Here is a 14,831-nt window from a genome sequence, read left to right as displayed (position 1 = left end):
ACCTACAGTTAAAATACAGACCATTTTCTGTTAGGTCTGTATATATAAAATGCTCTCATACAAAGTTGCAGTTAGTAAACTTCTGAAAACGTTGAAAGAAACTTAGAAAATGTCGAAAAAAAGCGACAAAAACATTGGAAAAAGGTCAAAAATTTACAAAAAAAAATCGGAACAAAAATGACTACGTGGACTTCATCTCCAAAAACCAATTATATTTTTATGAAGGGCACAAATCTACCTCTCCAAAATATTGGGGACGACATCTCCCACAGCCCCCCTGGTATGTTTTACGAAACTTAAAAGAAACTTTATCCTTATCCGTCACATACAATTGACAGTACGATGTAGTGAAATGTAATGACTGCATTTAACCCATCCTAAGTAGTAGGAGCAGTGGATAACTGGACATACAGCATACAGATATTTCTTTTCCCACTATGGCCACGCCAAGACGTGCTCTTCAATAGCTACTATTTGCCAGGCGTCCATGCTTATGTAAGGTAACGTAACCTGATTGGTTGAGGTCCTCCTATCCCCTGACCAATCGGCTATCCTAACCTTAACCACTCGAGGTCAAATGCCTAACCCCAACCAATCGACCAATCGGGATTCGTAATTTATCATCTGGGGAGCAACTCTGGGTTCGGTGTCTTGCTCAGGGACACTTTGACACCTGATTTAATATCACTTTTTGCTGCCACAATAACTATATTTCTCCACGGATATCACCGTTTTCCATCTCGTCATAATCATTCTTCAACACACAGTAATCGTCTACTGTAACGCACAAAAGACCATTGATAAACTCAAGCTGATAGGCCTATAACTATTTTTGTTAAGATAATTATTGATCAAAGAGTTCTGGAGTTCTCTTGAAAGTTTGTTTACTTGCAGCAAGTAGAGTCGGTTTACAGCACTTCAGCGTAAGTACAGAAAGTGACTGTCGGTAGTCCTTAACGGTAGCTTTTTATAGGGAAAAGGGAGTCATTTATCACACAAAGAGAAACTTTCTCATCTCTGGTCAGGCTTGACGTCTCCTCGGCGTGCCCTGCCCTCAGGGGTTTTCTGTGCTTTCCACAAGGTCAGTGGCAATCATGATTATCACATGAGAAACACAAATGGATGCACACTTTCTTATGCAAATAGTTTAAACACTAAAATGAAGTATAAAGGCCAGGGGTGTAGAACACAAGTCTGGGCCCTGTAGAAAGGCATTTTCTATGGGCCCCTCCCCGCATCCACAGCTATACATTCTAACATCTTTTTGGGCCCTCCTCACATGAGGGCCCTGGGTACTCCCTCCCCCAGTCCGACGCCCCTGACAAAGACTATAGCAAGCATAACACCTTTCTAACAATTTAGCATTAATACATTGGGTGAGATTGTGTGCAGAGCTAGCTGCTGGCGTGGAGGAGTGCCAGCTGAACTGTGGGGGAGACAGAAGAGAGACACACCCCATGTTGTCAGCGGACAGCCTAACTGACCGTCTTATCCAACACACACAGACAGATTCCTAGTGTGGCTTGTTGGCAGAGATACCGCTCCGATCCGTGCTGCTGCAGTACCATGGCTCATCCTCGGGGTGTCTCCCAAACTCCAACACATGTCTCAGGAGGACTTCTGATGTCCCTGTAAACACACCATGGTTGGAAAAGATGGAAAAAGCAATGGAAGAAAAAGATGTAGAAGAGGAAGTTGTGATTGAGATCATGTTTCACTCACAGGAGACACAGGTTCTTTATTTTGTTTCGGTATTTTTAAAGCTCTAGAAGTTGATTTGGAGGATATGATATGTTTCTTATTTCTTGTTCTTATGGTCTGGATGTATGCTAGCGAGTCACACTCCCTCCCCGCCAGCTGGGGGCGGTGTTGCTCCGCCGCATGCCATTAGACGTCAAGAAGAGGAACCGTGGAGGTGATGCTTTTATTGTGAAGGAGTCAGCTCGGAAGTGTTTGTATGGTCGGAACAGAAACAGAAGAAGAAGAATTGTGTGTGTGTATATACTGTATATGAACCTGTGGACTGAACTACTGCGTCACAAATAAAGGTAAGCCTACTATTATTCTCATGGAGCTCCGCACGATGAAGTGAGTCTGTGTGTGTGTGTGTGTGTGTGTGTGTGTGTGTGTGTGTGTGTGTCAGTGAGAGAAGACGAGACTGCAAAGTCAGTTACATCATGTCCCCATGTCTGTCTGTCTGTCTGTCTGTATGTATGTATGTGTGTGTGTCTGTCTGTCTGTCTCTCTTTGTCTGTCTGTCTATCTGTCTGCCTGTCTTTCTGCCTGCCTGACTGTCCACCTGCCTGCCTGCCTGTCTGTCTGTCTGTCTGTCTCTCTCTCTCTCTCTCTCTCTCTCTTTGTCTGCCTGCCTGACTGTCGGCCTGTCTTTCCGTCTGTCTCTCTCTCTCTGTCTGTCTGTCTGTCTCTCTGTCTGCCTGTCTGTCTGTCTGTCTGTCTGCCTTCCTGCCTGTCTGCCAGCCCGCCTGTCTGCCTGTCTGCCTGTCTGTCTGTCTGTCTGTCTGTCTATGACAATGGTCACTGTGTGTTCACCATCCTGCCCTGAAACCCTCTGAGTTAGGGCGGCTCTGCTCTCCTTCTCATCATTCATTTCATTTAAACTCTGGCATCACTTTCTGTTTCTGTAGCAGCATTTTTCTTCTCTTTCTGCGCTGTTGCCTCGGACACTATTTGTCCTTTTAACAAATAGGAAATATGCCTTGTGTTATTTTTTTTTTGGAGGACTTCATACTGTTCGCTAACTGTCAAGCTTGAAAGACAAACCCATTGCAAAGACAGTATAGTTGTCCTTATCACTATCAGCAGGCCTCATGTAGCAGACCCACCCTGTCCCATCACTCAGACACACACTCAGCTCTGCTGTCCTCTTGTCCTCTTGTCTCATGTTGGTGGCGTTTAAATCAGCCAATGACAACAGTTGCAGTCCTTGGAGGGGGGATCGGGGGCCTGGCAGCATCTTACTACCTCTGCAAGAGCCCCCAGGTTACCAAGGTAATACACGCATGCGCACACACACACACACACACACACACACACACACACACACACACACACACAACACACACACACACCCCATGATAATGTAACGTTAACACAGATGAATGTATGGCTGAAGCTCTAGGTAAATACATGAGAAAGATGAAACCGTATACAGCCTGCGTTTGAAAATGGTCAGCAGTTTAGCAGCTAGCGTTTGGAAGTGCGGTGTTTTTCGATGAACACGTAATGTCTATGTCTCTAACGCATTTAATATACAACAGGTGAAGAGGATTGAAAATGGATCAAACGCGACAACAAAATAACATGAGCGGAGGGCGCCACGGTGCTCCTTTCTGTCTTTCTTTGTACGTTTCCGTTCCAGACGTGGTGCTGCAGAGTTTGTCTCTTTGTCTCCAGGTCCTTGTTTTGGAGTCCAGCAGTCGCTTCGGAGGCTGGCTGTGGTCCACCAGGAGGTCCGACGGGGCCGTGTTTGAACATGGACCCAGGGGGATCCGACCCGCTGGGGCGGTGGGACACAACACTCTCAATATGGTGCGTTCAAAAATCACTGAGGAATCACTTTACCAGTCTCGCATGTCCAGCTCTGTCTCCACAGCGCTGTGGAGTAAGGCCTGGCTACGCCTCAGATGCATTCTGGGATAGGAGAGAAACATTCTGGCTTGGTTTGCATTTCTTTGAACCAATCCCAATGGTCTTGGGCGCTAAGCTCCGGATGCAGCTACGGTGGCTCTGTTAAATAGTCTCTGGAAGGAATAATTGACACAATACAGCAATACAGTAACGTGAGCTATTTAAATGAGCTGATCCATGGTTAAACCTCATTGGCTCTTACCAGTGTATCTCTGTGTGTACTTGGTCCACAGCAATCCCACCAATCGCTCCCAAAACCTCCCAGTTAGAGAGGAAATGCCCTAAACATATTCTTTGTAAATCTTTACAATCATTTCCCGAAAGAACCAAGCAGGCCTGCCCTGTTGCACCGTCCAGACTTTCTTCAAAACGGGACATTTTCAGCGTGCAGCGTTAGCTCGAAGTTTGTTGGCGTTTCCTGTAGCGAAGGGAGTTTTGAGAACGGCGGCACACACAGAGAGAGAGGAAGGAGAGGGATAAAGGCTGGCGCGCTGGATGTCCGGCTTTATCGTAGAAATGTACTTCCATTGATCCAGACTACTTACTTACATCATATCTCGTATCGTATCATATCGTTCATATCTCAAGCTGCCTCTTGGTGACTTGCATATATCTGCATGCACAACATCCAATCCCGAGTACAGGTGAAGTTCCTGATTATGTCCATGTTATGTCATGTTATGTCATGTTATTGTGACTTTTCTGTTTATTAGTACAGATGGCAATCAATCAATCAATCAATCAATCAATCAAAATGTATTTATATAGCACTTTACAAAAACCAGCAGGTATCCAAAGTGCTTAACATCAGAAGCACATGTCATACAATAGAAAGAAAACAGTAAAATCAGAAAAGGTTACACAGAAACAAAAGCATGAAATTGTCACACCACTGCTACGTAATAAAGGCCAGACGAAACAGATACGTTTTGAGTTTGGACCTAAAAAGAGCTCCATCTGTGATCGTGCGAATATCAGGGGGTAACTTGTTCCAGAGTCTCGGGGCAGCAACTGCAAAAGCCTGATCACCCCAACGTTTATACCTTGACCTAGGCACTTCTAAAACTCGCTGATTTGAAGAACGCAATGACCGGTTGTGCTCCCGCAAAGTTAAAATTTCAGACAAATACTCCGGGGCCAGACCATTTAAGGCCTTAAAAGCAAACAACAAAATCTTAAAGTCTATTCTAAAACGCACAGGGATCCAATGTAGCGTGTAGAGAACGGGAGTAGTATGTGCACGTCTAGATGTATTTGTTAAAAAGCGAGCAGCAGCATTTTGTACAAGTTGAAGATGTGAGATGGAGGTTTGATTCAGACCGACATAAAGAGCTTTACAGGAATCCAATCTTGAACTGATGAGAGCATGGATCGCCTTTTCTAGATCATGCCTGTTCAGGAAAGGCTTAACTTTAGCCAGGAGACGAAGCTGGAAAAAGCTCATTCTAACAACATTACTGATCTGCTTGTCAAATTTCATGCTGCAATCAAAAGTAACCCCCAAGTTTTTGACAGCTGACCTAGTGTAGGATGCCAGAGCTCCCAGATTCAAAGCTGGACCATCTTGCGTGCCTGAAGCACTGAAAATAATACACTCCGTTTTATCTTCATTCAATTTAAGAAGGTTTTCTGAAAGCCACAACTTAATATCAGCGATACAACTAAGCAGGGAATTTAGTCACAAACACTGTCATTAGCTTTCATAGGCAAATAGATTTGCAAATCATCTGCGTAACAATGAAATGACAGGTTATGCTTTCCTGTAATAGCCCCTGAAGGCAACATGTATAAAGAAAACAGAATGGGGCCAAGAATTGAGCCCTGGGGAGATGACGCTGTTGCTATGGAATAGTTTCTCAAAAATGTGCTCTTCCTATTCTCACAGGACTATACATTGACCTCATGTGATTTGGAAATAACCCCCTCCCCCCCCATGTCTATTGTGTGTGTGTGTTTGTGTGTCTGTGTGTCTGTCTGTATCTGTCTGTGTGTTTGTGTGCATGTCTGTCTGTATCTGTTTTTGTGTCTGTGTGTGTGCGTGTCTGTGTGTGCGTGTCTGTGTGTGCGTGTCTGTGTGTGCGTGTCTGTGTGTGTGTGTCTGTGTGTGTGTGTCTGTCCGTTTGTATCTGTCTGTGCGTGTGTGTGTTTGTCTCTCTGTGTGTGTGTGTGTGTGTGTGTGTGTGTGTGTTTTGTCTCTGTGTGTGTGTGTGTGTGTGTGTGTGTGTTTGTCTCTGTGTGTGTGTGTGTGTGTGTGTGTGTGTGTGTGTGTGTGTGTGTGTGTGTGTGTGTAGGTGGATGACCTGGGTCTTGGCGGGGACATCCTGCCGGTCCCCTCCAGTCATGTGGCGTCCCAGAACCGATACGTGTACATGAACAGTCGGCTCCACAGGATGCCCTCAGGACTCAGGTGAGCTCCGTTAGAGAAGTTATTATCAGTAAATAAAGACACTGTGTCTCTGTGAATGGATAATGAAAATAATTGTTAGTTGCAGCCCTAATATCATTAGATTGTACGGCGGTCCCTGATAATGATAATAATAATAATAATAATAATAATAATATGTCCTGCAGGGCGTGAAATGAATGTGATGACCATTTGTCCGGTAACATTTTGTTCCTTTTTTTTTCTTTGTCTTGCTGCCTGTCCGTCTCCCCCGTCCTCCTGCCAGTGGACTTTTGCGGACTGTACCCCCCTTCTCTCGCCCCCTGCTGCTGAGTGTTGCCATGGAGATGCTAGTGAAGAAAGGCGCGGAGGAGGACGAGTCCGTCCATTCGTTTGTTTCCAGGCGACTGGGGAAGGAGGTGAGCGGTCGAAGTCTCTGCTTTTTTCTGCATCACCCAGCTGTAGTCGACGGCCGAGCGGACCAATCACAGTCTGGATCTGCAGTTAAATTATTTAACGCAGAGGCATGAATTGGTCTTTACAATACTGTGCTTTCTGCCGTGTTTTAATTATAATAATAATTTGTACTTTATTAATCCTGCAAAGGAAATGACAGTGTTTTCACTCTGTTATTATTATTATTATTATTATACACACAGGCCTGACTTCCACACACATGCTCAGTACCTCTACATGCACTAATGGAGAGATGTCAGAGTGAGGGGGGGGGGGGCTGCCCCTGGACAGGCGATCACCGATGAAGACGTTTTGTCTTCTGTAAATGATTTTTTTTTTTATCGCCGAGTGCGTCTCCTCCTCCGTCATCACTCGCTGCACAAATGTCATGTACATATTTGAAGATAGACTTGAAAGAAATGTGAACTTCTCCTTTAACGACGGTTCCATCCGATTGGCCAGAAGTGTGTTTTAATGTGCCGATGAATATTCCATGTCTTCCTGTGTGTGTGTGTGTGTGTGCGTGTGCGTGTGTGTGTGTGTGTGTGCGTCCAGCTGGCAGACATAGCTGTGGACAGTTTGTGCCGTGGCGTGTTTGCGGGGGACTGCAGGAAGCTGAGCGTGCGTTCTTGTTTTCCGGTCTTGTACAACGCCGAGCGGCGGCGGGGCTCCCTGACGCTGGGCATGCTGCTGGGCTCAGGTACTTTACTGACCGTCGTCCTTTTGAACTTTCCTTTTTTTTCTTTGAGTTTTGTGACGGTACATACAGGAGCATGACACAGAAGACACTGGAGCCTGGCGTCCACAATTCAATTTTATAGATAGTGTCATAGCCTAACAGAGGTTATCTCGGGACACTTTACAGATCAGCAGGTCTAGACCACACTATCATTTACAGAGACCCAACGATTCCCCCAGGAGCAAGCTTTTGGTGCGACAGCGGCTAGAGCTGGAACAATTCAAATATTACTGTACGATTTTAATTGTCTCCGGAATATTTGGATTAACAATATCATTGTCTCTTTCAGTCCAGTTGAAAGATATATACAGTACAGGCCAAAAGTTTGGACACACCTTCTCATTCAATGCGTTTCCTTTTTATTTTCATGACTATTTACATTGTAGATTCTCACTGAAGGCATCAAAACTATGAATGAACACATATGGAATTATGTACTTAACAAAAAAGTGTGAAATAACTGAAAACATGTCTGATATTTTAGATTCTTCAAAGTAGCCATCGTTTGCTTTTTTATTAATAAGGGAAAAACTTCCACTAATTAACCCTGACAAAGCACACCTGTGAAGTGAAAACCATTTCAGGTGACTACCTCATGAAGCTCATTGAGAGAACACCAAGGGTTTGCAGCGTTATCAAAAAAAGCAAAGGGTGGCTACTTTGAGGAATCTAAAATATAAGACATGTTTTCAGTTATTTCACACTTTTTTGTTAAGTACATAATTCCATATGTGTTCATTCATAGTTTTGATGCCTTCAGTGAGAATCTACAATGTAAATCGTCATGAAAATAAAGAAACACATTAAATGAGAAGGTGTGTCCAAACTTTTGGCCTGTACTGTGTATATATATTTTTTATTTTATTTTTTTTTTGGGGGGGGGGGTTTTTCCCTTTTATTACAGTGACAGTGGATAGACATGAAAGTGGGAGAGAGATGGGGGATGAGGTCGGATTTGAACCCGAGCCACTGCAAAGGCCTCAGCCTACATGGGGCGCACGCTCTTACTGGGTGAGCTAGAGGCCGCCCCAGAAAGATATTTATGTATTACTTTTTGCAATCAAATTAAAAGTTTTGAAAAAATTCCAGAATCCATCTTTTGGTTACATGGCATGTCATGTGACCCAGATAATGTAATAACACAGGTACACAGCCTAATGAAGTAGACCACGCCTCTATTATTATCATCATAAAACAGTTTCTCAAATGAAGATAAAACTGACCGTTACCATCAACAGTCATACCTCTTAGGACCTTAGCTAATGTTGGCAATTAACTGCGGTGAAACAAAGACATGGCGGTTATGTAACCGCTGCAGTCCACCATCCCAGCTGCTACAGCAGCAGGTCCAAGAGACCGTTCCCCCCCACCCGGCTTCACTCAGCAAACATTAACCCCCACCCCCATGGCTGGAACACTGTTTATGTTTGGTGGTGCAGGTTGGCGCAGCTCGTTTTTCTTGCTGTTTTCTGGAGCCTGGGCTGTCTACAGAGACCATGTTTTTTTTACAGTGTGTTCAGGGGACAGGCAGCTCGCGGATAGTGAGGAGATGTTCACTGTATGTGACAAAAAAATGTAGCCTAAAAAAATATCACTTAGAGCACCTTTTTAATAGTTATTTGAGCCTTTGCACCTGAATAGATTCTGTCCTCTTTTATTTCTGTAAAATGACAGCTTGAGTTGTAAAATGCTGAGTGAATCCTGCCAGACTCTGTTTGTATGTGCAGGTAGCCTCAGGGCTGAGTCATCATTTTAGTAACGAGAGATGACTAGGGCCGTCCTCCAGTAATCTGTGTGCGTCTTATGTCTGAACCCCTGCAGGCCCTTCTCCTGCCGTCCCCCCCGGCCCTCTGGCTCAGAGGTCCGTTACAGAATCGTGGTCCCAGTGGTCGCTGAGCAGAGGAGTGGAGTCTCTCCCAGAATGCATCGCTGAGTACCTGCAGCAGAGCGGCAGAGTGGAGCTCCACAGGGAGGCGGCCGTTCAGCAGATCAGCCCGTCAGCCTCCGGCTGGACGGTCAGTGGGGACAGGGACTCTGACATTTTGAGCTCATTTTAGATGTGTTTTTTTTTTTGTGATTAACAATTTTTTTGTTATTTTTTAAACAACATGCACAACCTATAATTCTGTAGGTTGTCTGTAATGCACAGTTGAAAAATCTACTAAAAAGTCCTTAATGAATGGCAGTAAGGTTCAAAAAGTCCAAGAGCCATTATTCATCATGAATTCTGGTGTGTGAGACATTTTATATGTAGCAGGCTCACATCTTTGGGGAGAAACTGTTCTGAAGTCTATTTTTTTGTTAACATTTTCTTGGCTTACTTGATATGAAACACTATGCGTAATATGAAAGGGACAAAAAGGCAACCTGACTACGTATTGGAATTTAAATTGACCCCAGTACCAACCTGATGCTCTTAGAACCGCACACTGATATAAACTAATGATTCGTCATCACCACCCAGACAAAAATGAAGAAAAGATGACACAGCCACTACAATTTTCAAGAGCATACAACAAAATAATAACAATATAGACAATAAACCAAATAAACATATGTATAAATGATAACACCATTAGCCCATCAAACACATCTCTCCCCAGCACAAAGCTTCTTAGGAGCCCTCCAGAAAGTTCAGCTACTTTCCCCATTTTCTACTATAGACTTCTAATCTGGCAGACATCTTTTCAAACGCCGCCACCCTAGCCATCTCACAAGCCTTGAGTATCGCGATATTTTATTTTTCAATACTGTATTGATTTTCAAAAAGGCAATATCGATTTTTATTTTATTTTTTTTAAACGTTACAAAAATGTAAGACAGTGGTTCACGTTTATATTGTGTTTAAACCCCCTACCGCTAGATGGCTACGCTGAGACACACCACTAGTGTCCTTGCCTAACAGTGCCTAACAGGGCCTGACTTTTTGCTAGAAGCTAACAACGTAGCTATGGCTGAACTTTGGCCTACTTCAGCATATCAACATTAGCTCACTAAGAACCTGGGAACCACAATCCCCAACTGGCAGTTTGATTTTCTGTGTACTGAATTGTTTATCTAAAGTAAACTTCTTTGTCTTTTTTTTAAATATTAGTTTTTCTAAAATTATACTTAAAAAAAAATCCCAATATATCGCCTTACGCACAGTATCGCAATATATTGAATCGTGACCCATGTATCGTGATACGCATCGTATCGCCAGATTCTTGCCAATACACAGCCCTAGTCTGGACCCAGCTCCTAGGACTGACCCATCTCCCAGAACAAATCCTCTCAGGCTGAATGGAACCTGGCTCCCTGTTATCATGTATCCTGGTCCAAGCTCATGGTGTTTTTAATGGAAATCATCTATCCTAATAACTAGACTGTAACCTTTCAAGTTCTACAAGACATGCATTCTGGATTCCTAAACTTTAAGCCCAACATGGTCAAATGAGGATTTGGACTCTTCTGCCAGAGTCAACCGGATTTCTTTGAGTAGTATGAAGTTCAAACATAGAGGGACATTGACTGTTTTAATGCTAATGTTAGCATGCTAACACACTAAACTTGAGCTTCCAGGCTGGAAAACAAAAACATGCTGGACTGTTCATTATTGTGTGTGTGTAGATCAGGTTGGAGGATGGAGTCGTATCAGCTGACCACATCATCTCTGCACTGCCTGCTAAAGGTACGTTAACAGAACGTGACTCTAAATGCTTTGTGTTATTGCTAGAAACTATACAATTCAAAATGTAATCTCAGTATTTTACCCCCCCCCCACACACATCCCCCCCCAGCCCTGGCCTCAGTCCTGCCCCCCTCCTGTCAACCTCTCATCCAGCTACTGCAGGACATCTCCACGGTAACGGTCGCTGTGGTGAATCTGGAGTATGAGGGCTCCATCCTGCCTGTGTCGGTGAGAACTACAGTCACACACACTGTATGAAGACAATATCTAGTTGCTATTATATTGACTGAAATTGCAATGTGACTTATGATATTGGAGGGAATGATGATTTTTGTATCATTATTCTCATTATGAAATAATAATACAAAATAAAAATAAAATGATTTATAGTGTATATTTTGCCTTTAACAAATATTGCGCCCCGCCTGCGATTTGGGTATTGCACTAGTCCATATTGCGATTTTGATAAAATTGCGATTAATCGTGCAGCCCTAGTTCTCATGCTCATCACCACGTGGCTTAGAGAAGCCCGGGGGAAGCCCATTGTCTCCTGCAGAAGCATGATGTCCCGAGTCATTTCAGCGTCCTCGTTGTTGACCGGTCCGCGTCTGTGTGCCGACAGGGCTTCGGACACCTGCTGCCGTCATCAGAGGATCAGGCTCTACTCGGGGTGGTCTACGACTCGGTTCCCTTCCCTCAGCACGACAGAACTAACGGACGGACTACCAGGCTGACGGTACAGGAATTCACCGCCCACCACTATCAAAGACATACGTACATGTTCCACCTTTTACAACGCACCTTCAAACACGGCTGTTTGACAACTAGAACATGCATCAGTCAGATGTGCTGTGTGTAGTCATTGTTGCTGCCGCTCCATCTCTGACGCCTGCCTCCATGTTATGTCCTGTATGGGCTGTCAGTGTGTCTTCCGTGACTATTCTCTTTCCCCTTGTCTCCTTTTTATTGTCTTTATTGCATGAGCTGCTTGGATGCCTTGGCCATCGTCCGTGCTGGCATTATGTTTGCTCCAATTGTGTGCTACATGTCTTATTCTCTTTTGCTTAGGCCTGCTCTAATTATAAATGTCATGTCATTTATTTTATTTAAATTTTAAATAGTATTTAGGAAGCCTATTGACAACTGGCTGCGGACTACAGCTGGAAATTAGCCGTAGAGGCTAAAGCTGCTCCTTTCACTGGAGAGTTAAATAAAGGGGACTGTCCACCACATTATAAACTACACTCACTCCTTAAAAAAAAAAAACACATGCTCATATGTATTGTTCTTTAGATACGTGCACACTACGAGAAATGGAGACGGACAAGGCTGCATGTTTTAGATCTAACGACAGCCGCAGGAGGACAGAAGCTAAGGACAAAAAAATCTGAACTATCCCTTTTTTTAACCCTTGTGTTGTCCTTCGGGTCCCAGTGACCCGAAGGACAACACAAGGATTATGTACTTCCATTTACTTTGTTGAGAATTGCTCTCTAAACAAGGGTTAATACAGCACCTTAGTTCTTGTTTGTACAGCATTTTGGTCAGCTTAAACTGTGTTTAAATGTGTTCTAGAAATAAACTTTACTTACTTACTTTAAAAGAAACCGGTTTTAGAGAGCAATTCTCAACAAAGTAAACGGAAGCACATAATCCTTGTGTTGTCCTTCGGGTCAATGGGACCCGAAGGACAACATAAGGGTTAAAGCCTTGTTTTTCTGCTTGTAAAGCTCCGCAGTGCAGAGCACCGATCAGTAGCGCCGCGCTAGCGGGCCCGCCCCCTCTTTTGTTGGTGATTATGGGGGGGCCTGTGGGGTTCCACGAGGGGCGCGGGCTTGTCCTTTTTTTTTTTTTTTTTTGGGGGGGGGGTTTTTTTGGGCGGTTTTTTGGGTCCCGGACACAGTAACAGAGGAGCGTCTTTTAGCGAGAGCCACTGAGGCCGTGCACAGCCACCTGGGAGTCCCCACAGCACCCAGCTGGAGCCGGGTCACTCTACAGAGGGTAGGAATATAGTATGGAATGCACCTCGCGTTCTCTGTTGTTACTATTTAACCGGTTTGTTAATCTAAAACCAGATAGCATACATCAGTTATTTCTAAAACCCTAATGTGTGATGTTGTTCCCTCGTCAGGACTGTATACCTCAGTATTACCCAGGACACTTCCGGAGAGTAGGTGAGTTTCAACATTAGGATTGATTCGTACGGTAGCGGGGTGCTCTGATCCGGGGCCCTGGTGTGAAACATCACGCCTAAAAAAAAAAGATCAGTCACAAGTTGTAGTGGAACATCATCTAAAAGGTGCGTCTGTCTGCCTTTTCTAGAGTCCATGCGTAGCTTCATAAGGGAGAATAATCTCTCGCTGTCTCTGATCGGCTCCTCCTACGACGGCGTGTCAGTCAACGATGTCATCTTTAATGGACGAACAGCTGTGGAGCAGCTGTTGGGAACTGGAGTTTTGGAGCGCGTCAACACTGGGACATGACATAGCCAAGTGCTCTGCAGGCACGCGGGTCTTTGATAGAATACAAAGTTTAGTTTTTTTAAGAAAGAAAATCCGTGTCCCACAGGTAAAGCATTTTCTCTGTCGGTGTCTTGAAGGCATCCCATGTTGTGTGCTGTTGAGATTCCAACCTGTATTTGCATAAAACACTCATGTCTTATCAGGGACTACGTTTACATGCACGTAATATTCCTGTTTTTACCCTTATTACGAAAAAGATATTCTGACTAAGCTGTTTCCATGGCTAATGAAAGTGAATACTCCACTAATATTCCCGTTTACATGTAGTCGTGCAAAACAGGATTTTTAAAGTTTTCCAGCGGTGGAGGACTTGATGGAGCGTGTGAACTCAGCCTCCCTCTTTCATTCCTTCAGCCGGCTTCTAGAAAAAGGTTGGCTCATATCCCAAAACCTGTTGATATCAGAGTCTTTGATAATGTTTAAAAGTAGCTGTGTTTCTCCTTATCGGGTCTGCAGCCCTGCAAACTGTTGGCTGGTTGGTTTGTGTACAGTAAGCATAGCAACACACAGAGCTGACCATAAGCCGTCAACTGCAGTAAAAACCCAGATTGAGACACATATTGTGAATGTGCTGTATACGTATACATGTCCAAAGAATGCCTCTAAAACCAGAACAATACCAGATTATCCCACGTTTTAATCAGAAAATGCTATAGTTGTTAAAAAGGCCTTATTCTGAATATCCAAAGGGAATATGCTGTTTACATGACCTTGTCATATTCAGAATAATAGTGGAATATTAGTGTGCATGTAAACGTACCTCAGTGTGACAGAACACAGCAGACCTCACACACTCCTCACTGTCTGAGCTTGTGTGTAAAAAGTGCAGTCGTTCAGCGGGCTACACAGCTGCAATATTTAATAAAATTGTAATATTCTAGTGTGTTAATAGTATGCGGTGTTGATAGACGCAGTGTCTGAACATTCACACATTATCTTGTGTCTCAGTCCACCTGACTGATGAGACTCTGTATGTAATGCCTTAACATGCTGTTTTCCTTTTTATTACCGTTTTTCAGTGGGGAATAAGGGACTAATATGACCTGCATTTATTGGCAACTCATTTTTATATTCTGTTATTGCATTCAGCAGTGCAGTATGTTGTACATAATGTATGGAAAGCTCTCTGAGGCACGTTTGGAGTCCTATAAATGAAAGTAAAGATAAAGCCCGCTTGTCAGACTTTTGCCTTATTTACTTGGGAAATACTTTCACCTCCCACGTCCACAATGAGAATAACCAGATAGGGACAACTGAACACTCTGCCTCCATTTATTCTGACGATGTTTAACGTCGTCAGAATACATAGAGAAATGCATATGGAGGCAGAGTGTGCAACACGTTTATTTTCTTGCTTTCAAGTCTACTTCCAGTGATCAGCAGCCCTCAGTGTGCGTTACTTTTCTAAATCCT

The 14,831-nt window shown here is 43.8% G+C and overlaps 1 protein-coding gene across 1 annotated transcript; it reads left to right on the top strand.

Annotated features, from left to right (window-relative positions):
- The first annotated feature begins 1,918 nt into the window (after window positions 1-1,918).
- On the top strand, window positions 1,919-14,598 carry ppox (protoporphyrinogen oxidase). Its single transcript, XM_039805060.1, has 13 exons — window positions 1,919-2,048; window positions 2,923-3,009; window positions 3,415-3,549; window positions 5,940-6,055; window positions 6,318-6,450; window positions 7,043-7,187; window positions 9,048-9,241; window positions 10,836-10,896; window positions 11,006-11,124; window positions 11,519-11,636; window positions 12,752-12,897; window positions 13,028-13,070; window positions 13,219-14,598. The coding sequence occupies exons 2-13, from the start codon at window positions 2,926-2,928 to the stop codon at window positions 13,377-13,379; spliced, it is 1,455 nt and encodes a 484-aa protein (XP_039660994.1). The 5' UTR covers window positions 1,919-2,048; window positions 2,923-2,925; the 3' UTR covers window positions 13,380-14,598.
- The last annotated feature ends 233 nt before the right edge of the window (window positions 14,599-14,831 follow it).

Source organism: Perca fluviatilis, chromosome 7 (genome assembly GCF_010015445.1).
Source record: "Perca fluviatilis chromosome 7, GENO_Pfluv_1.0, whole genome shotgun sequence".
NCBI classification, from domain to species: Eukaryota; Metazoa; Chordata; class Actinopteri; order Perciformes; family Percidae; genus Perca; species Perca fluviatilis.
This window is presented reverse-complemented; position numbering and strand designations above follow the sequence as displayed.

Bases quoted from the DNA above. Each gene is read 5' to 3' on its own strand.
- ppox (XM_039805060.1), top strand. From the start codon at position 2,926: ATGACAACAGTTGCAGTCCTTGGAGGGGGGATCGGGGGCCTGGCAGCA. The intron at 3,010-3,414 runs GTAATACACGCA...CTTTGTCTCCAG, and splicing joins AGAGCCCCCAGGTTACCAAG to GTCCTTGTTTTGGAGTCCAG. The intron at 7,188-9,047 runs GTACTTTACTGA...GAACCCCTGCAG, and splicing joins GGGCATGCTGCTGGGCTCAG to GCCCTTCTCCTGCCGTCCCC.